The following is a 21,037-nucleotide window of genomic DNA, read 5'->3' on the forward strand; positions in this document are numbered from 1 at the left end:
ACGACTAAGGGACGCCCGAATCATATTGCAGACATTGGATTGCACGGTGGTCATGACACCAAGAACCATGTTTGACTCTCCTGTAGCTCATAGCTGCATATATCTTATGAAAACAGACAAGAGAACTTGAAGTCTGAAATTGTAGTCATCGTCTAGAAATCTTTTTGCTGTAAGCACAGGTACAATCACACATGTAAGAACGGGTCAAGAGGGGAATGGAAAGTTGATCTTTTTTCAGAGAATACTCTGAAGATAATAATCCATAGAAGAGTTGAGGAATGTTTTTTTTAATTGTTTTTGTTTACAAAATATTTTATGAAACATGATACAATCTTCAATTACTTTTTTTTTTTGAGGTTTTGTAAAAAGACATACAACAAAAAACAAAATTATTTTGTCCCAAAACATTCCCAGACTTGAGTGCTACAGAACTCTCTTTTTGTCAGTCTGGTCTTAAACTAAACACAAGAACTTAGAAGTACAGCGTGGTGAAAGAATCTCTGGAAACAACTGGCTTTAGAAGTGAGCTGTAACTCGGTCAATCTCCAGAAGATCCTCCAATATCTAAAAAAAAAAGATGTGTCAATTCATTAGATTTTTTCGAGGTCAAATGCACAAGTTGTTTGACAATACAACTTCAGGCTGGGGGATACAAGTGGTGGTGTAGAAGGTTTGAAAAATTCAACAAATGGGAAAGTACAGACAATTTTTGCAATTTTCAGTTTTCAAATAAAAGTAAAGGGCAACTGTGTGCTTACAATGTCTGAGGTGGTTCCGATCTTCTTGGCCAGCTCACTGCGTTCCATCGTGCTCAGGTACAGGTACTTGTTCAAGAGCTCCCCGTCCAGAATGTTCCGCACGGGATTCTGTAACACCCGCCGGTCTGTGTTCAACATCCTATTCACACAGGATCCAGATGTCAACACACAAACTTGTAATGTCTCGCAAGCACAACATTTGTGGAGATAACTCAGAAGGCCGGGGTGGTATTATGTACAGAGTCTGGCCAAAAAAACGCATTCGCTGTGGCATTGTTTACAATAAATAAATGTCACAAAATGTATTTCCGTCCAACGTTGAATTAATGTTTTGCCAAGCTCTTGTATTGATGACTGGAGATTCGGACCACTGTGCCGTCTTCTCCAGCACATCACAAAGATTTTCAATAAGGTTTAGGTCTAGACTCTGTGGTGGCCAATCCATGTGTGAAAATGATGCCATAGGGTGCCATACGCCCTGAACCACTGTTTCACAATTTGAGCCCATGAATCCTGGCATTGTCATCATGGAATTTGCCCGTGCCATCACTCTTACCTACCGTATTTGCGTAGTCCAATTCAGGTGGTGACTCTTTTTTGGCCAAACAGTGCATACGTATGTGCAAATTCTGGTTGGCCCTGTGTGTGTAAGAATACTGTGTGTGTGTGTGTGTGTGTGTGTGTGTGTGTGTGTGTGTGTGTGTGTGTGTGTGTGTGTGTGTGTAGGAATTTTTAGGATATATGTTCATAGTTTCTGTATTACACACGCGAGTAAGAGAGAAACAGGGAGTGGAAGAGAGTATGTGCTCGTGCGTGTGTACCTGAACGCTTTAGGGTTGAGGCCGCCAGCGTGGTGTAAGAATACTGTGTGTGTGTGTGTGTGTGTGTGTGTGTGTGTGTGTGTGTGTACCTGAATGCTTTAGGGTTGAGGCCAGCGTGGTGAGGCAACATTGTGGTCAGAGCGTTCTGCAACATAAGCAGACGCCGGTAGGTCTTCTCCTGCATGGGCAGCAGCAGCCCGATGCCTCCGTCCAGTGTGGCTGTATGAAGAAACACATGTGACACACACACACACACACACACACACACACACACACACACACACACACACACACACACACACACACACACACACACACACACACACACACACACACACACACACACACACACACACACACACACAATAAATCAGACCCCTCTTAAATAAATATCACTGGTCTGGCTGGCAGCCAGAAACAGCTGTTAAATCCTGAACCTCACCCTGGAGCACTGAGAGCTTAACTGGTAATAACTGTCAAATCACATAAAACATCATGCATAAGTGAGATTATAAGAGGCAGTCTACAGGTGGAAAACTGGAGGTGGAAGCCAATGATTACAGTAATACTTTAAATGGAGTAATTTGAGTTGAATAACTCATCTATAGTGTGTTTTAGTGAATACGTGTTCGCCAACAAGGTTCAATGTCTACACTGTATCAGCTCATGTCAACATTAAGTGTTAAAAAGTATAAGAAACTTTAACTTCTTATGGCATTTACAGTATGACTGAGATGGGTTCCCAAACTCCCCTTAACAAACTATGGCCAAAATGGCTCTGAGAGTCGGTACTGAAAACCACACGAAATGTTATCCAACAAATAACACTTTCTGTCCAAGGTCTTTGTGCAAACTTAGTATTTTACTTAGTTATATCTTATATTTTTAATTAGCTAAAATGTGTAAATCACTAATATGACATCATGATATAAAGCATTACCAAATGCAAACACTCCAAACACTCTTTTATGCTTTGGATAAAATATTATTTTATCTGGTCACTTTACTTTACTTTTACCTAACATGGCTATGGTACGGTATTTGCCACTTTTATCCAAAGCGACTTACAGTACATGAACACTACATAGTTGAAACATAACATACTCTACATACCACACAAGTTCACATTTGGTGGTTGGAGGTGCCTTCTGAGGCATCCTTGCACATCTAAACTGCAGTTCATTATCAACTCTGAAAGACCTTTCTGAACTGGCAAGGTCCTCAATACTCACCAAACCAGGTGATGTGCTTGTTGTCCCAGGTAAGGGCCTTCTTGCTGCTGGGGTCCAGCGCCCCGCGACATGGCATCCTCCACAGGGCGTTCACGTGCGCGCCCACATTAAAGTCCGCCCGACGCAGCAGACGCATGCCCCCAAAGCTCTCTTTCGCTGTGGAAAGAAAGAGGGGACCATTTCAAAATATGTTTTCTTAGCTCTCTCCCTAATTGGCTTTTGACTTTCTGGACAATAAACACGTGACCAAATTTAGCAGCAGCCTAGATTCAGGAAAAATCAACTCTGCATGAATGCCTTAAGTGATTTAAGAGATTGTACTGAACTGCCAATAATAGTCTGGGAAGAACACATACCTTCTGGAAGATACATGTAGACCAGTAGATTCTTCTCCCTGTCAGACACTAGAAAGAATAACAGACAGCATGCAGAGCATAAGACATTTAGAAGGTGAGATTGCAATATCTATCATGATGAAACTATGTCAAATAAAATAACAATGGCCCAAATGATAGACAAGACTGAAATGGCACATACCAATGAAACCTATCTGGTTGTTGTCCACCATGAACTCTATGCTGTACACCTCCACAGGTTTTGCATCCTGAAAAAAAGAACCCCAATAAAATTGACAAATAGGTTTGCGAAACAAACTCAGTATTGACCAAGACTAATGACTAATCTAACAGAGTGTTAGAACCAATGGATGTGAAGTCAGTCAGTCAGAACAACATTCAAAGAAAACATCAGTGGAATAAAAAACCTCTCCAATTCATAGGGTTAAAGAAACGCATTATTTTTATGCATCCAAGCACTAAACTAGCTCGTCCACTAGTTCCCCGTTCCCTTGTGACTGGGTCTGGTTCCTGGTTCCTGGTTCCTTACCCTGCTGACCAGCGAGAGGGTCTTGCTCTCCTCCTGGTAGCGCAGCAGTGAGACGCTCTTCATGACGTCAGCGGCCAGGATGAAGTTCTTGATGCTCATCATCTGGTGGATGTAGAGCTGCGTGTCGATGAAGGCCATGCCCGTCAGATCATTGTCCTTCAGACTCCACAGGAAGATCTGCACAAGAGAGGAGCAGGTGGAGGGGACGAAAGACAAAGTTGGGCGATTGTGTTTTCACTGAATCTGCTGAACTGTGAGGATACCAGAATGATATCACAAATTAAATCACTGTATTATGGCCCTGGCACAAATGACCAGCTAACATCATCTCAACAACAACATCATAATAATATCATCAGCACAGGGGAAATGGGTGTATGGGTACAAGTCATCTGAAATTACGATCATTTTGACTGAACTCTAACAGCAGACTGCTATAAATGCAGAGAAGTAATTAAAAGCATGTCTTTACGTGTTAGCAATGGTTACCACTAAAGCCGTACGATATGAGCAGCTGATATGGAATGCTTATCATTGTTTTTCAGTATACATGTGAACCAAGAAAAAACACTGAAGCAGCTAAAGTTTGTACCTTTGACATTCATTTTGGTATGACTGCATTTGTATGGCAGTGGTGCAATAATTGAGTGGAATAACTGAGAGCAATGTCATTTAATACATACACAGGAATGTTGCTAAATCCCTTGTGCTAGAGGTAGGGGATTTCACACAGTGGCCGATCAACAACCAAGCCTACTTGTCATTGCACAACGTGAAACATGATCATTATCATTTACAGATCTGGTTAATCGAGTTCTTACTGAGGTTTTCGCTTTTTTATCTTTTCAATTGCTTAGATATGCTACCTAAACATGGAAGCAAACCCTCTTTTCATTTCATGGGTGTCAGTTTTTTACATTCAAATTTGAGAGCATTTATAAACATGTCCATGTCTGTGTGTGAGTGTTTGTGCACATGAACATCTATAAATTACTGCACTACTAGTCAATTAGCGAGTGTGTATGCAGAGTGTGTGTGAGTGTGTATTCACTTACTTTTTGTCCGATGGCAGACACCAGGTAGCCACTGCAGTGGCAGAGTGCAGTCACAGGTCCTTTCTGTTCCTTCTCGTAGAGCACCTTAAACTTGTTCTTGGTCAGGGGCTGACCTGGCTCAGGCACAACCTCAATCACATCAAGGATCAGGATCTATACACACACACACACACACACACACACACACACACACACACACACACACACACACACACACACACACACACACACACACACACACACACACACACACACACACACACACACACACACACACACACACACACACACAGAGAAAAGATAACCCATTGAGAAACTCTCAACACCCAGTATGTCTACATCCTGACATAAACATTTTGACTGTTCAAGTACTAGAGTAGCACAGAATGCCATAACAATGGTGTCACTATTACTCCTGTTACTGTACTGTGACACAGAGTGAGTGAGAGTGAATATGAATGTGTGTGTGTGTGTATATGTATGTGTGTGTGTGTGTGTATGTGTGTGTGTGTGTGTGTGTGTGTGTGTGTGTGTGTATGTATGTGTGTGTGTATGTGTGTGTGTGTGTGTGTGTGTGTGTGTGTGTGTGTGTGTGTGTGTGTGTGTGTGTGTGTGTGTGTATGTATGTGTGTTGTGTGTGTGTGTGTGTGTGTGTGTGTGTGTATGTGTGTGTGTATGTGTGTGTGTGTGTGTGTGTGTGTGTGTGTGTGTGTGTGTGTGTGTGCTGTACTCACGCGCCCCCTGCAGGTGACCTCCTCCCCCTGGATGAGACAGGTCCCCAGAGCCACGTAGCCCTTGAGGCCCGACACCGTCTCCTGACTCTTCAGCGCCACAGTCTTCATGCAGGTCACGTGCTCCCACTCCTCCAAATCAATACTGATCACAAGCATAGACACACACACACACACACACACACACACACACACACACACATACAGAAACTAAGGTTACACATAAATATTTAACATTAACACATGAGGCGAATACAGCACACACAGAATGGGGTGATTAAACATAAATTTAACAGAAATGTATAAACAGACAGACACACACTCGCACACATACACGCACACACACACAAACTCACCGTGTGTTTGGGATGGCCTCCCAGCTGACAGGCGAGATGAGCTGAATAGAGAACTTCTCCTGCTGAGGGTTGATGTACCGATCATCTACACACACACACACACACACACACACACACACACACACACACACACACACACACACACACACACACACACACACACAGATAAAGTGGTCATCTTCATAGTTGATATGTAAGCAACTGTGCATGTGTCAGTCCACTATTGTAGGAGTGTGAAAGTGTGTGTGTGTGGGGGCACGCATGTCTCTGTATCTGTTTTAGAAATGACAGTGAATGTGTGTGATGATGGAGACCATGCAGATGTTTCCTCACCTCTCTCGATGGTCTCAAACTCCTTCTCCTCTCCAGTCATCCTGGGGATGCGCGTACACTGCTCCTTAATGCTCGAGCACACTGCATATACCTGGGACAGACAGACAGACAGACAGACAGGCAGAGAGAGAAAGAGAGAGAGACAGACAGACAGACAGACAAACACAGGCAGACATACAGACAAACACAGGCAGACAAACAGACAGAATGAGTCTCGTCCATATCTACATTCATTAATATAGTGAACACATTCAACTAAAAGCTAAATGCAAATGGGGTGGATGTCGATACAACTACTACTACTACCTCTATACTCTCCACATTTCACACAAAGAGAGGCTGGACATTTAATTTGACAGCAAAAGGCTGGTTCGCATGTTGGTGGATGACCATACAGTGGACATGCTTGCTGATCGTAGGAAGTGCCGTTACCTTAGACTCCACATGGTAGGTCACGTAGTGGACTGTACACCTTAACGGAATCTTCCGGACAGGCCATGGAGCGTCGTACGAGAGGTAGGTGGGCAGGACGCTGATCCTCAACTCTCCCTACAAGACACAGTCAAACAAACACACACACAGACACAAACAAACATCAGCATAAGTCCTTTTATTACATATATGTATATGTAATATGTATAACAGGCTTTCTGGTTCAATACTATAATATTTAGGCGCAGATTCAAAACATATTGTGAAAGTAGAGTAAAGACCTTTAAAGTACAGTAAGCTAAACATAGTACAGTTCTATAACCAATGCAGTTCAATGTTAAAAATACATTCCATATAAATTGAACTTTTGCTTGTATAAGTGGTCTCTTAATATGGATTCTCCTCCAGTTAGGTATCCAGTTAGGTATAAATAACCAACAGCAAGACCCTACACATGAGCACATGGCATGAGTGGCATTTTGAGTTCTGTGATTTCCCCGTGCTACAGTAGCTGTGGCACACAAGGCACCTGTTTGTTGAAGTAGAGGAAGCCCTTGGGACAGTTGATGTTGTGGAACGGGGAGAAGGACTCGATTGGCCCGTCGATGATCATGGGGTGGAGCCTCATGGCGCCACGGGACGTCACCAGCATCCAGTGAGGGGACGGCCCACAGATGAACACCTGAGGGAGAGAGAGAGAGAGAGAGAGAGAGAGAGAGAGAGAGAGAGAGAGAGAGAGAGAGAGAGAGAGAGAGAGAGGGGGAGAGAGAGAGAGAGAGAGAGAGAGAGAGAGAGAGAGAGAGAGAGAGAGAGAGAGGGAGAGAGAGAGAGAGAGAGAGAGCAAGAGGGAGAAAGAGAGAGAGAGAAAGAGGGAGAGAGAGATGATTGGTTCATGATTGCTCAGGGGAGGGTTGGTTCACGGTTGCTACTCTTTCGTTGCCAAAGGCAATTCTTCAGGACAAGAATCAATCAACACTTGACAGTGACTCTACAAGAACTGCCAAATATTTTAACTGCTTTTGTTTTAAGAGCCATCCTGTGCTTGTGCTATATGTGCTATTAAAACAATTAAATGAAAGGAATCAACCAAAAACCAAACAGCCTCGTTGCTTCAGATACCGACACTGATTAGTGACGTGTGTGTGTGTGTGTGTGTCGTCTTACCCCTGAGTACCCCGAGATGTCCCTGAAGTACCGGAACCTGGCCACGCGCCCTTTGACCCCTGAGCCCTCCTCACCAGGCCCCTCGGCCTTCTTGTCCCTCTTGGAGACCTTGGCTTTCTTCTCCCGGAAGTTTATGTTGTGTGGCATCTGTAGACACGTTGTTGGGTTTACTAACAAACTGACCACAGCAGAGTTAAAGGCACCAATTGCCAATTGCAAAAATATCTCATACAGTACATATCGGAAAGCCAGCTATGGCCATTTCTTACCTTTTTAAAGCGCACTTTCAAGTTGCTCTGGACTAGCTGCTGGTCATAAGGGAACGCCTCATAGATAAGAAGCTCCTGTTCAACATGGACCTAACAAGTACACAAAAAATGCAATTAGTTTTTCATTTTTACGTTAAATATCAACTGTGTTTTCCTATAAACATCTTTAGAGATTTTAGACTCACCAACAGGTAAGGCCGGCTATGGTTGTAGCCCAGTGCCACCAGGGATACTTCCTTGACCAGTGGGAGATCTCCCTGACGAGTCACCTCCTCCTTTTTACCTTCCTGTGTTGCTGATTGGCCGGCTGAACTGTCCACCAACACCCTCTGACCAACCGGGAAGTTCTTCACCAAGAAGACCAGGCGCCAGTCAGGAAGCTGGAAAATCTAACAAGGAATGTGGCAAGAAACATTTAGCTGCCTCAAAGATGTCCAAAAGGAAACGACTAAAGAAAAAACAAATGTGATGGAAAAGTAAAAAAATTTAATTTTTTAAATGACAAATTCAAACCGTACCTCCATGACTCCGTTCTCTCTGACCACCATGCACCAGTGCGTTGGGTCCAGCTTGCCATGGGCCCCGTCCTTCCCAGAGTACGTTGAGGTCGAGGTCGGGTTGCCTTGCTCGTCTTTGGTGGGGCTGGTGAGAGGACCCGAGTCCCCATACAGCATCTCCTCCTCATCGTCCACTGTGTTACTGAGGACAGAAGCACAGGCGGTAGGAGCGGTCAGGAGGAGAGGTCAAGTCAGAGCGAGTAAGGCTCTTAAAAATCATTGCTTCTTGCAGTGTGCGAATATGCACTCAATCAAAATGTCAATTGTGGAATTGTGGAGAATTGGCACAGTTCAATAAGTCAACGATTGAAACGCTGATCATTTATAACCAACAACGAGTGATCAGTGAGCATCTTTAAAATGTCAATTATGGAATTTGGAGAAAATTGGCACAGTTTCAACGATTGAAAGACCAAACAATGAGTGGTCAGTGAACATCTTCAACACAACAACATTGTGGTCACAACAATCTACCAGATTAAAGTGTGACTTTTGTCCGGCAGCATGCGTACTGTCGTTGGGGTTACCTCATGTCCTGTATGACCAGCTCGGTCTCGATGTGGCTCCGCGTTCCCTCGTCCTCCTTGGTCAGGAAGCTGACCTTGTTCTCCGTGGTGAAGATGCCGCTGATGTCACGGTAGGCACAGAGCGTGATCACGCGTGATTGCTGTAATCAGGAAACATGACAAAAACACTTCAGTTCAGCTCAGTCAACTATTATAGAATATACAGTAATGTCCTGTAACTGTCCCTGTGTATTAACCTCATAGCTGAAGAAATTTTGCAAAATCAATGTATACTGCTAATAGTTGGGAAATTACGGTAAACTGGACCGAAAGTGGACTTAAATCAAATGTACACATCATGCATGGTGAAGAGCAAAAACAACTGGAGTTGCTGCTGACCATGTGAATCTGAGGCTTCTGCAGAGCCAGTCGGTGGGTTTTGCCCATGTAGGAGTCGGTCTTCAGGACGAACATGGTGACCACACCCTCGGCCGTCATGATGACCACGTAAGGGTCGGCCACGGAGCACTGCACTATGGGAGAGCCCAGATCCACCGGGATGAAGTGAAGCTGGGTCACTGTGAGAAAGGGAAAGACAAAAAAAAACAGATGAGGAGAGAGAAAAAGAGACAAGAGACACACACAAAAAAGAGAGAGGGAGAGACTAACTGACATTATAGTAGGGTCATTCCACGCCAAATCAACCAGAGCCCACGCACTTGCGTCTCAAAAAAATCTGAAAAAAATACCATGTGTGCCTATGTTACCCAGGAGACACTCTGTAAAATGTTTTTGTGCTAAGATCAATACTTTTCAAGTAACAGCCAGTTTTACAGAGGGAGGGGGGTGTCAAATTTGTTCTACCTCTTTTTTTTGTCAAAGTTCACAAGCTCATTGCTCAAGAACTAGAATCTGTAGGAGGCTCAAATTTTGCAGGCTGGTGCATAAATAGGCATAGTATGCAGTAAAATCACCACGAGTAGTCTGCATGATCCTGCATGGTCATAGCAGTCCCTCAAAGTTGATAAAAATGTTATTGGAGTTCTTGGCTGGGCTCTGTTTAGGCTTATAGAAGACATATTTTTACTCAACATAGGCTCTTGATTTTTTTTCTCTTATTGAGATCAGTAGAAACACTCTCCGAAAAAGCAATGAAGAGAAAAGAAAATCCATCAGGGACTGAACAGCAGACCTCACAAGTTTGAAAAATAATTTTGGATCTCATATTCAGAGCACCCTAACACCTTGTGGGAATATACAAAGATTTTTTTTATATTTTTTTCGTTAATCTGCATTACCTCTTCTTTTTAAAAACACCAATTTGACTTGTCTTATGCGAATCTTTCTTTTTCATTTTCCACCCTAAACATGGACAAAATGCACCATTGAGATCAATATGTTTTGTCCCCACCCGGCAATTTCAGTGATTCAGTGATTTTAGTGGCACCTAGTGGTTACTCTATACAAAACAAATCTCTCAATAGATCTCTATGGTGCATTTTGCCCTTGTTCAGGGTGGGAAATGAAAAAGAAAGATTTGCATAAGACAAGTCAAATTGGTGTTTTTAAAAAGAAGAGGTAATGCAGATTATAGAAAAAAATATTAAAAAAATCTTTGTATATTCCCACAAGGTGTTAGGGTGCTCTGAATATGAGATCCAAATTTATTTTTCAAACTTGTGAGGTCTGCTGTTCAGTCCCTGATGGATTTTCTTTTCTCTTCATTGCTTTTTCGGAGAGTGTTTCTACTTATCTCAATAAGAAAAAAAACCCAAGAGTCTATGTTGAGTAAAAATGTGTCTTCTGAAGGCCTAAACAGAACACAGCCAAAAACTCCAATAAAATGTTGATCAACTTTGAGGGACTGCTATGACCATGCAGGATCATCCAGACTACTCGTAATGATTTTACTGCATACTATTCCTATTTATGCACCAGCCTGCAAAATTTGAGCCTCCTACGGATTCTAGTTTTTGAGCAATGAGCTTGTGAACTTTGACAAAAAAAAAGAGGCAGAACAAATTTGACACCCCCCTCCCCCTGTAAAACTGGCTGTTACTTGAAAAGTGTTGATCTTAGCACAAAAACATTTTACAGAGTGTCTCCTGGGTAACATAGGCACACATGGTATTTTTTTCAGATTTTTTTGAGACGCAAGTGCGTGGGCTCTGGTTGATTTGGCGTGGAATGACCCAGTAAACTTTGCCTTCAATGCCCTCCACAGCCCAAGCAGGGGACAAGGTGGACAATTTGTATGCTGGGGGTAAGTATCTTTTACATAAGATCTCAATAGGTGAACCCTCATACGACGCAAAGTCCAAACTAGATCACTAAGGAAAATTGATACCTTCAACTTTTTCTGAGTGTGTGTTGGTGAGAGCATTAAAGAGCCTAGTCACTCTTAAGTAGGGTTCAGACCAAAGATTCCCGACGAGACGAGACGAGATGAGCCGCGACGTTCTAAAACCTTGCAACTGCGATTAAACATGTTCAATGCTCTGCGACGGCTTGAGACGGCTTGCAACTCCGTGCAACTTCTAATTCACACCGCTGCAACTCTCAGTCTCGGCGCGTCGGGAATCTTTGGTGTGAATTGGGCTTGTCCCGTCGGGCAGGGGTGAGGTTAACGACGTCTCTTACCCCCCTCCAGCAGCCTGATGCCCATGGGGGACACCTGGATGATGTACTTGTTGTCCCCGATGTTGCCGGCGAACACTGTGGGGCCTTGAGTGGCGAAACCGCTGGTGTCCAGCTCCATGATCTCCTGCCCCGTCTGCAGGATCTGAGAACACACACCCAGAGGAGAAAGGTGACACACACATACGGACAGGAAAACAAAGACAGAATACAGACACACACACAAACACGTATGTAGGTTCACACACACACTTGACTCACACAACCACTGCACACACAGAGGTTCACACACACACACACACACTCTTGCAGAATTTGTCTTGTAAGCGCTCAATCCCATTTCCTTGCTGACTAGTGAAGCATGCCGGTAACACCATTGGGGTTTCTGTACTGCTCCAAGGTGCTGAGCAATGGTCTGCCGAGAGGCTGATTTTTGACTGCTCTACCGAGCATGAAAAGAGTTCAGTAGTCCTGAAGTATCTGTCGGTACAGTCCTGTGTGTGTGTGTGTGTGTGTGTGTGTGTGTGTGTGTGTGTGTGTGTGTGTGTGTGTGTGTGTGTGTGTGTGTGTGTGTGTGTGAGTGTGTGTGTGTGTGTGTGTGAGTGTGTGTGTGTGAGTGTGTGTGTGTGCACATACCATAGTGGAGTCCTCTCTGCTCAGGATGAGGAAGCCGTGCTTGTTCTTCTCGTCCTCTATGGTGGGCTCCTGCTTCTCCTCCTCCGCGTTCTCACTGTCGCCCTCCTCAGCGGGGGGCTGCCACACACAACCAGAGATATGAGAGGGAAATCAAGAGAGAGAGAGAGGGAATATTAAAAGGACGAATTAATTACAGAATAAGAGACGCAGAGATATGAAGAGCTCAATATTACAATATGAGAATGTCAAGAATAAAGACAGAGGGAAATCAAGAGAGAGAGAGAGGGAATATTAAAAGGACAAATTAATTACAGAATAAGAGACGCAGAGATATGAAGAGCTCAATATTACAATATGAGAATGTCAAGAATAAAGACAGAGGGAAATCAAGAGAGAGAGAGAGGGAATATTAAAAGGACAAATGAATTACAGAACAAGAGACGCAGAGATATGAAGAGCTCAATATTACAATATGAGAATGTCAAGAATAAAGACAGAGGGAAATCAAGAGAGAGAGAGAGGGAATATTAAAAGGACAAATGAATTACAGAACAAGAGACGCAGAGATATGAAGAGCACAATATTACAATAGGAGACGACAAGAATAAAGACAGAGGGAAATCAAGAGAGAGAGAGAGGGGGAAACTTAAAAGGACGAATGAATTACAGAACAAGAGAGGCAGAGATATGAATGAAGAGGACAATATCACAGTAAGCGAAGACAAGAAAGCGGGAAGACGACAGAGGGAAATCAAAAGAATGAATGAATGGTTGAAATGAGTGTGAATAAGATAGAGTGAGAGGGTAAAAGACAAGAAAAGAAAAAGGAAAGAGTAATAGAGAGAAATAGTAATGTGACAGTCACTGCTTGTTCTGCATTCTTTTTTTTTTTTTTTTTTTTAAAGGTTATTTTTTTGGGCTTTTTATGCCTTTAATTGGACAGGACAGTAGAGAGAATGACAGGAAGCGAGTGGGAGAGAGAGCTGGGGTGGGATCCGGAAAGGACCACGGGGCGGGAATCGAACCCGGGTCGCCGGCGTGCGGTGCAGGTGCCCCAGCCAGTTGCACCACGGCTGGGGCTGCTTGTTCTGCATTCTGTGACTAATATTAGTGTCTGAACTGGTGGCCACTGTGTGCCGAGGGGAAGCTCACCTGCTCCGGCTTTTCCTCACTGGATATGACCGTCCACATGTCGTGGCATCCAGGAAGTTCGAAGGTGGTGACCACTTGAGGCCTGATGCTCCGCTATGGGAGGGCAGATGAAGAGGGTGATGGGGTCACCAACAGAAACAAGACTATGTTAACACAGGACTATACACTCGGAAAGGCAGATGTTCTCAGGGTTTTGAACGACAGACAACTCAAACAAGTCAAGTCAAGCACTAGGAATTCTATGAACACAAAGCCAGTTTAACTGTCAGGCTAGTTCTGATATTCATTGCCAGTTGTGTGAGTTTATGTAAGAGTATGTTCATGTGTGTGTGCATTGTTCATTGATGCAATCGTTTGGGTGTGTAGAGGTTTGTAACTGTGCCATTATTGTGAGGGCGTGTGATTGTGGTACCAGCTAAGGGCAGTATCCCTCAAATAAATATATGTGTGTGTGTGTGTGTGTGTGTGTGTTTGAGGAGGGGGGTAGGGTGAGTAGGTTGGGCAGGGGGGGTGCTGGAAGGGAATGGAAGAGGGCAGGTTTAGAGAGGGAGTGGGGAGGAGGGGGTGGCATGCCCCTGGTTCTGTCTCTTGGGTGTTTTAAAGGCTTCTCCCACGATCTTTGAGGGAGCCCTGGTAAACCCAGACTTCCTCTCGCACACACACGCAACCTGCGGCAGACGAGCCTCACCGCCGCAGGTCTCTGTGCAGTGCTCTCTCGGACACACACACACACACACACACACACACACACACAAATGCAATACTATCCACTCACTCTAGTCCATATTAAGCATCAGTGTACCATTCAAGTACCAGGGTGAACACACACACACACACAAAAACTCTTACCTGAAGGACAGACAGAGCTCCGTTCTTGCCGAAGCCAGAGCACACCACCACTTCTAGGTCAGGCTCTGGGTTGCTTTGGAACTGTGGGGAGACATAGGAGCAGTTAATACCTAAATACGTTACAATATTTTGTCTATCTGGTGCCATATATTTGACATTTATTTTTCAATTGCATTGGCAAAAACACTCTGGGTGCAAAAGAGCAATAAATAAGTACCTCTTCTGATAAGAAGGCTGGCTCTCCCATGGAGGCATTGGCGCAGGGCCCGATGTTTAAAATGCTATCACACACCTGAGAGAGAGAACACAAACATTACAGGTAAATGCCAGTCATTCACCCAAACACGAGCTGCTCCATCTGCCTGTGATGACTCCTCTAGTTTATCTCCATCCGATGGTTTATCCGGCTCTACTCCTAACCAACAGCAGCTGAAGAACCCTTAAAGTCTATGGTATATATTATGTGATCGTTCAACAAGGAAGATAAAGTGCATAACCTAAGACATTAGGACTACAGGGCAGACTATCATCACTTATATGGGGCTGAAGTGGAGTTGAGGAAAGGCTGTACCTCAAAAGAGTAGGTGGCCAGCTGAGTGCCTGACTGGGCCTCGCTACCGTACACTTCAATTTCATCCAGTTCATCTGGCATGGACGCCTTAGCTGTGGGGAGACAAAACCACGCAAGTGTCAATATGCCAATTTAAAAAAAACATACTTCACACAAAATACTCTTTTATCTTTAAAAACACACACACAGACACACCACACACACACAACTCCAATGGTATATACCTGTCCAACTAGCATTTGAATCCATGCGCTTCTTCTTAGTGGGCGGCTCCTCCTGAATATTGGAACACAAATCACATTTGTTAAGCCAACAAGCACACTGCAGCTGGACTCAAAAATGCTCACATGCAGCCAACCGAAAAGCTATTTTTAAACCTCAGACACGCGCAGAGTTAATCCAGAGTGCTGCTGCTGCTATCTCAATCTAAAAGCTGCATGGGGTAGACAGCAGCACCAGAGGACACTTAACACAACCAACATCTTTTCAATGTACCATAATTTCCCGACTATTAGCCGCAGCTTATACATTGACTTAGCAAAATTTCTTCAGCTATGAGGTTAATACAGAGGGGCAGTTAATATGGTGTTAATATGGTTTTGTTTCTCTTAACTTGCATAAAACACAGTCCTGCGGCTTATACACAATGCGGCTTATATGCGGGAAATTACTGTAAACATAACCGGAAGGGAGGGAAGGAGGGAGCACCCACCGGCTTGTCCTTCTCCTTGGTGTCCTTGTTGTCCTTGTCGTTGTCCTCGTCCTCCTCCATGGGCGCCTCCTGGAGCTTCTCGGTGTACTTCAGCAGCAGGGAGTTGCCCAGCCGGGAGCCCAGGAACAGATAACCAGGCTCCATCGTCATCATCTGGGGAAGGAGAAGGCCGTTATCTTTACGTGACCTTTTTACCGGCAGGCGAGATACAAAGGAACTCAAGTGCTTTCTGCCTCGCCTTGGAATAGTGCTTGTCAAGGACAAAACGGACACACAGAGAGAACCAATGTTCGAGGGAGTGAGACAAGGGCTGCTCGATTATAGTAAAAATCATTATCACGATTATTTCGTTCAATATTGAGATCACGATTATTAAACATGATTACTCAGTGATTTTGGAACTATCATCCATTTCATTTTTTTTTACATCTTTTAATTGAATTTTAGATATAATCCAACAGGAAACAATTCATGTAAAAAAAGATCATGTACACGACAACTCAAGTCAAAAGGACAGCACTGTTATGAAACTGAATGTAGCAAAATAAACATTAGATTTTGATTATGTTCTTTTCATAATTGTTGGAAGTCATAATCATGATTAATCGATTAATTCGATCAATTGCACAGCCCTAAGTGAGACACAAGCAGGAGAGGTGAAGACAGAGGGAGCGAGAGGAGGAGGTGGAGGTGTTACTTACACAGGTGGTGAGCACGCTGGCGGCAGCCTTGTCAAAGTGGAAAGAGCGCACACTCCTCATGCCGTCAGTGATGAGGGTCAGAACATAGCTGCACGCACACACGCACACACACACACACACACTGATGTCAATTTCATGTGATAAAAATGGAATACAATACTAAAGCATTGCATTTGAAATAGGCTTTTGATAGAGGCCTTAGGTCAAACCAACTTGAAAAAAACGTTACTCACATCTCTCCACCTTTCAGCGAGATGACCATCTTGTCTGAGCCAATGAAGGTGGCCTGAGAACAGTCCAGCGTGATCCTCACCTCCTCCTGGACCTCTGCAATGACCAGGCACATTGACAAGGGCAGTTAGTTGCCAGGCAACTCTTTCTCTCTCAGTTTCTCTCTGCAGTTCTAATGTGTTCTTAAAAATAGGTCTGGGAAGTCCAGATGTAATTATTGCTGGCTACGAGGTAGTTGCAAAACTTCCAAAAACTGGTCAGCTACATCATTAATTTCTTTATCCTTTTTTTAACTGTTAACGTCCTACTATTACAAGTGTGTGAGGAAGTTCTGGGCTGGTGTGGGTGTCAGTCCACTCACTCAAAGGGAAGGCCGTGGTCCCGTTGGTCTGGCTGTTCAGGGCCACGCCATATGGAGGAACACTCTGGTTCAGATAGAGCAGCGAGTTCACAGCAAAGACAACCACGCCACCTGTACATACATACACACACACACACACACACACACACACACACACACACACACACACACACACACACACACACACACACACACACACACACACACACACACACACACACACACACACACACACACACACACACACACACACACACACACACACACACAGGTTGGTGCCATTTTAAGAACACAATGACATTCTTGCATATATTACACAGATAGCTCAAAAGTCATCTGAAGGTGAAACAAAAACAAAGAAGGCGTGGCCAATGAAGGAGGGTGGGGATCACTCACCGATTGGCTTGGGCACCGGCATGACCTGTGTGCAGTCAAAGGGCAGGTTGCTGAGTGACCAGATGACCGGGTGCACCTTCTGCATGATGTTGAGGGAGATGGCCACGATGCTGCAGGTGTCCTGTCGGACCGCCACACGCCTGTCCAGCACAACACAACGATACAAACATCAGTCACTTGTGCACTCCACTCACTGGCCAGACATAATCATTACCTACGCCAAGGAGGTTATGTTTTCATCAGGGTTTGTTTGTCTTTTAGAGAAATAACTCAAAAAGTTATGGATGGATTTCGATGAAATTTTCAGGAAGAAACCATTCAATTTTGGGAGTGATCCGTGGTGCAACTGGCTGGGGCACCTACACCACGCGCCGGCGACCCGGGTTCGATTCCCGCCCCGTGGTCCTTTCCGGATCCCACCCCGACTCTCTCCCATTCACTTCCTGTCATTCTCCACTGTTACTATCAATAACAGGTATAAAACGCCCAAAAATATACTTCTATACTAGTCTGGATCCAGGTGGCACTTATGTTTTTCGCTTGGTGGAGGTCTGCGCTCTCTGAGTGCTTTTCTAGTTCATACATTCAAAATGCATACAAATCTAACAAAACTGGGGTGTAGGTGTGTGTATTTTTGTACCCAGGCCAAGTCTGGTTGGGCTCGTAGAGGATGAGCAGAGTGGGCTCATAGTAGCCATGCAGGAACTTCATGTCGATGATGTTCAGTAGCTTCTCGTCAAGCTCCCGGACATCAATGATGTAACTGGGGAGAAAACTGGACTTCTGCCTGTAGAGACAGAGAAACAATGGCCACATATCAGAGATCGTTCCTCAACTTGTTGTTGGTTGTGTTGACTGCGCGGCTCAGCCCTGCACTTACCTGAACTTGAACTCGGATTAGGAGTCAAGCACGCTAATAAGTGACCTAAAACCCACAGGCGCTAAGGTCTTTTCCCCAGCATGTCTCACGAGGGAGGGTTTACCTGATGTAATTACTGCACAGCTACACTATATTGCCAAGAGTATCTGCTCACCTGCCTTGACTCACATATGAACTTCAGTCACATCCCATTCTTAGTTTAGAATGAGAGTCTCTGCTCTAATTCTAATACTTTTGGCTATAAGTATATGTATGTACCAGCTGGCTACCATTACATGTGCACACTGAGCCAGATGCTTATTCAGGAATGAGGGAATGAATGACTGGACGCATGAATAATTGCAATTATGACATTTCATGAAAGAAAAGTTACCACTGAAATATGGACCTACCCTTCTCCAACAATCCCCTCCTGTTCATCAGTCAAGGTGTCCTTCCTGAAGGGGAGCACCACCAGCCGGGTGCCATAGACCAGCATCACTGCACAGCGATTCTCTGGGTCCACGCGCACAATAGGGATGTGTACATTCTGCACAAAGCCGTCCTTTATGTGAAACAAAACAGAGAGAAAATGAGTCCGTCCGCTGATATTCAGCGCTCCTGTCAAAGCTGGTGCCTGATTGAAAAACATAATAGATGTATTAAACTTTCTCCTGGAACTATTTACACTTAGGCCTGTTCCTAGCAACATAATCACTGATCTTGTTCCATCATTCATCCACACATTACACTCTCAAAAGCAGCACAATTTGAAGGAACGTATATATTTCTTGAAAAATAAATGCATGTTCCTCAACTAGAAAAAGTAAACACACTGTACCCTGAGCTCTGGCTCCTCAAAGTAATGCAGGGAGAGAGTCTTCAGGTCATGGGTGCCTGGGTCATACTCCACCACTGACAGCTGGGGACAAAGATAATGTAAACACGTTAGAACAATACTGTTATATATGGTCTTCAGCAGGACATGGGACAGGCATTTAGATGGCTATGTGGTTACCTACCTTTGCGTCTTTAAAGCTCAGGAGAAGAGCATCTCTGTTTGCGCCAACCAGCTGGACACTGGCCATGGACATGACATTACCGAAGAGAGAGAAGGAGGCCACCTGCTCCAGCTTCTCCTTGCGACTCTTGACATCTAGGTAGTACATAAAGTGTCTAAGTACATATCTGTCTATAATGTTCATACTTGATATCCAAATTAATTCTGTATATTACTGTCAATACACTGCATTTATCTTTATCCGTTTTTAACTACTCATATAATGTTACTGCTACTACACTGCACATATCTGTACATGTTGTTCATTGTTCATATTGCATATCCATATCTATTCTGCTCTTATAGGGCCTGAGGTTGCTGCTAATACACAGCACATATGTATAGTTAATTTATATTACTGTAAACCATTCCACCTTCTTAAACGTATACTATTGTCTAATGTCTACACTGCACTATATATCACACTGTTCATTCTGCCTATACTGTGTATATCACATAACACTTTTCTGCACTTTTGGTTAGACGCACACTGCATTTTGTATTCTGTGTATTTGTACTCTGCACAATGACAATAAAGTTGAATCTAATATAATATATTTTTCATTTGCATATATTTTATTTGATGTGAGCTCTCCTTCCTAAAGTTATTTGAAGAGTAAATGACAGAATTTAGGAGAAACAACATGTAGGATTAGATCACAAGAACACTTACCTGTGGCCTTTTCTGTCTTGTTTGAACTCTGAAATCCGCCAGAAGTATAAGAAACATGTAGTTAGGCCTAATCATTCTAATATTAATCAGTGAAAGGATATCCACGTCGAGACATGCATTGTTGGAACAGGTTATTTTGAAGATCCTACCACTCACCTCCACATCATGAATGATTCGGTAAACATAGAGCTGTGAAGTGCCTGCTACCACCAAGTTTTTCTCTTCACTAGATATAAAGTTACAGTAAACAGAAAATTCCACCGCCGTAGGAGAGTGCGCCTGACGGTACACAGCATACATCCTCCTGGCTCAATGTCAGCACCTGATCGACAACAAGGGTAACGATATGTAATGATTATACAGGTTCTACGTTATATTTCCACGATGAGTAATCATTTATCTCTAAATAAGCACTTGTGTAGTATGTACAAATCCATCGTATTGTATTTGGCTACCATATCATGTAAACTGGCGTATTGATAGTAACATGACAGTCCCAAAACACAAACTACGGTGAAATCCAAGGTAACACAAGGTAAGCTAACTAGCTAGCCGGCTAGTAAGTGTGTTGATCTGTGCAGTTACAAACAATCAGGTAATGTCTACAAAGTAGCGTTTAAGTCGCTGTGTAGCAACCTTCATATATGCCTACAAGTGAGCAGTTTATTAAAGTACAGTAACGCTTGGTGACTTCTGTCACACAAGTGTTCACCTAGCTATTCCTTGCACGCTAGTGGCTACAAGTCTGCATGGTAACGTTAGCTTGGTGCAATGGTCCGATCTAGTTACTGCAGATATGTGAGCCGTACCTATCAATGGTTTTTAACGTTTCCAAATAATAGTGTCCACTGGACAATTTCACATTAACATTGCTGCTTTCCCAGCTAATTCAGCTCAACAACGACTTTACAATATTAAAGGAATGACTTTGTTCCTCGCTTCCCCTTCTTCGAATCCATTCATCACATATCCCACAATGCAACATGTGGTACCCTTCAAATATGACCGGTAGGGGAACAATAGAGTCCAAAGAAATGTTCCTAGAATGATAAAACCATGAACTGTGCAAGTATGAAACTCATACTGAGCCTGTGAGAAAG

General features: G+C 43.7%; 1 protein-coding gene across 1 annotated transcript; it reads right to left on the minus strand.

Moving 5' to 3' along the window:
• Window positions 1-271: 271 nt before the first annotated feature.
• On the minus strand, window positions 272-20,906 carry cpsf1 (cleavage and polyadenylation specific factor 1). The gene is made up of 38 exons (XM_062529096.1): window positions 20,747-20,906; window positions 20,094-20,259; window positions 19,938-19,965; window positions 19,227-19,360; window positions 19,046-19,126; window positions 18,618-18,769; window positions 17,986-18,132; window positions 17,346-17,485; window positions 16,950-17,060; window positions 16,591-16,684; window positions 16,358-16,445; window positions 15,657-15,809; window positions 15,169-15,220; window positions 14,945-15,036; window positions 14,591-14,665; window positions 14,374-14,454; window positions 13,525-13,617; window positions 12,373-12,489; window positions 11,740-11,881; window positions 9,499-9,677; window positions 9,121-9,260; window positions 8,555-8,735; window positions 8,222-8,425; window positions 8,037-8,126; window positions 7,768-7,914; window positions 7,133-7,285; window positions 6,604-6,720; window positions 6,172-6,262; window positions 5,839-5,923; window positions 5,486-5,627; window positions 4,752-4,904; window positions 3,697-3,873; window positions 3,349-3,415; window positions 3,168-3,215; window positions 2,812-2,967; window positions 1,669-1,798; window positions 759-897; window positions 272-564 (listed from the first exon to the last, which is right to left on the minus strand). Exons 2-38 carry the CDS (start codon window positions 20,235-20,237, stop codon window positions 517-519), a joined length of 4,371 nt encoding a protein of 1,456 aa, XP_062385080.1. The 5' UTR covers window positions 20,238-20,259; window positions 20,747-20,906; the 3' UTR covers window positions 272-516.
• Window positions 20,907-21,037: the final 131 nt, after the last annotated feature.

The sequence above is a fragment of the Sardina pilchardus genome, chromosome 24 (assembly GCF_963854185.1).
Source record: "Sardina pilchardus chromosome 24, fSarPil1.1, whole genome shotgun sequence".
Lineage (NCBI taxonomy): Eukaryota > Metazoa > Chordata > Actinopteri > Clupeiformes > Clupeidae > Sardina > Sardina pilchardus.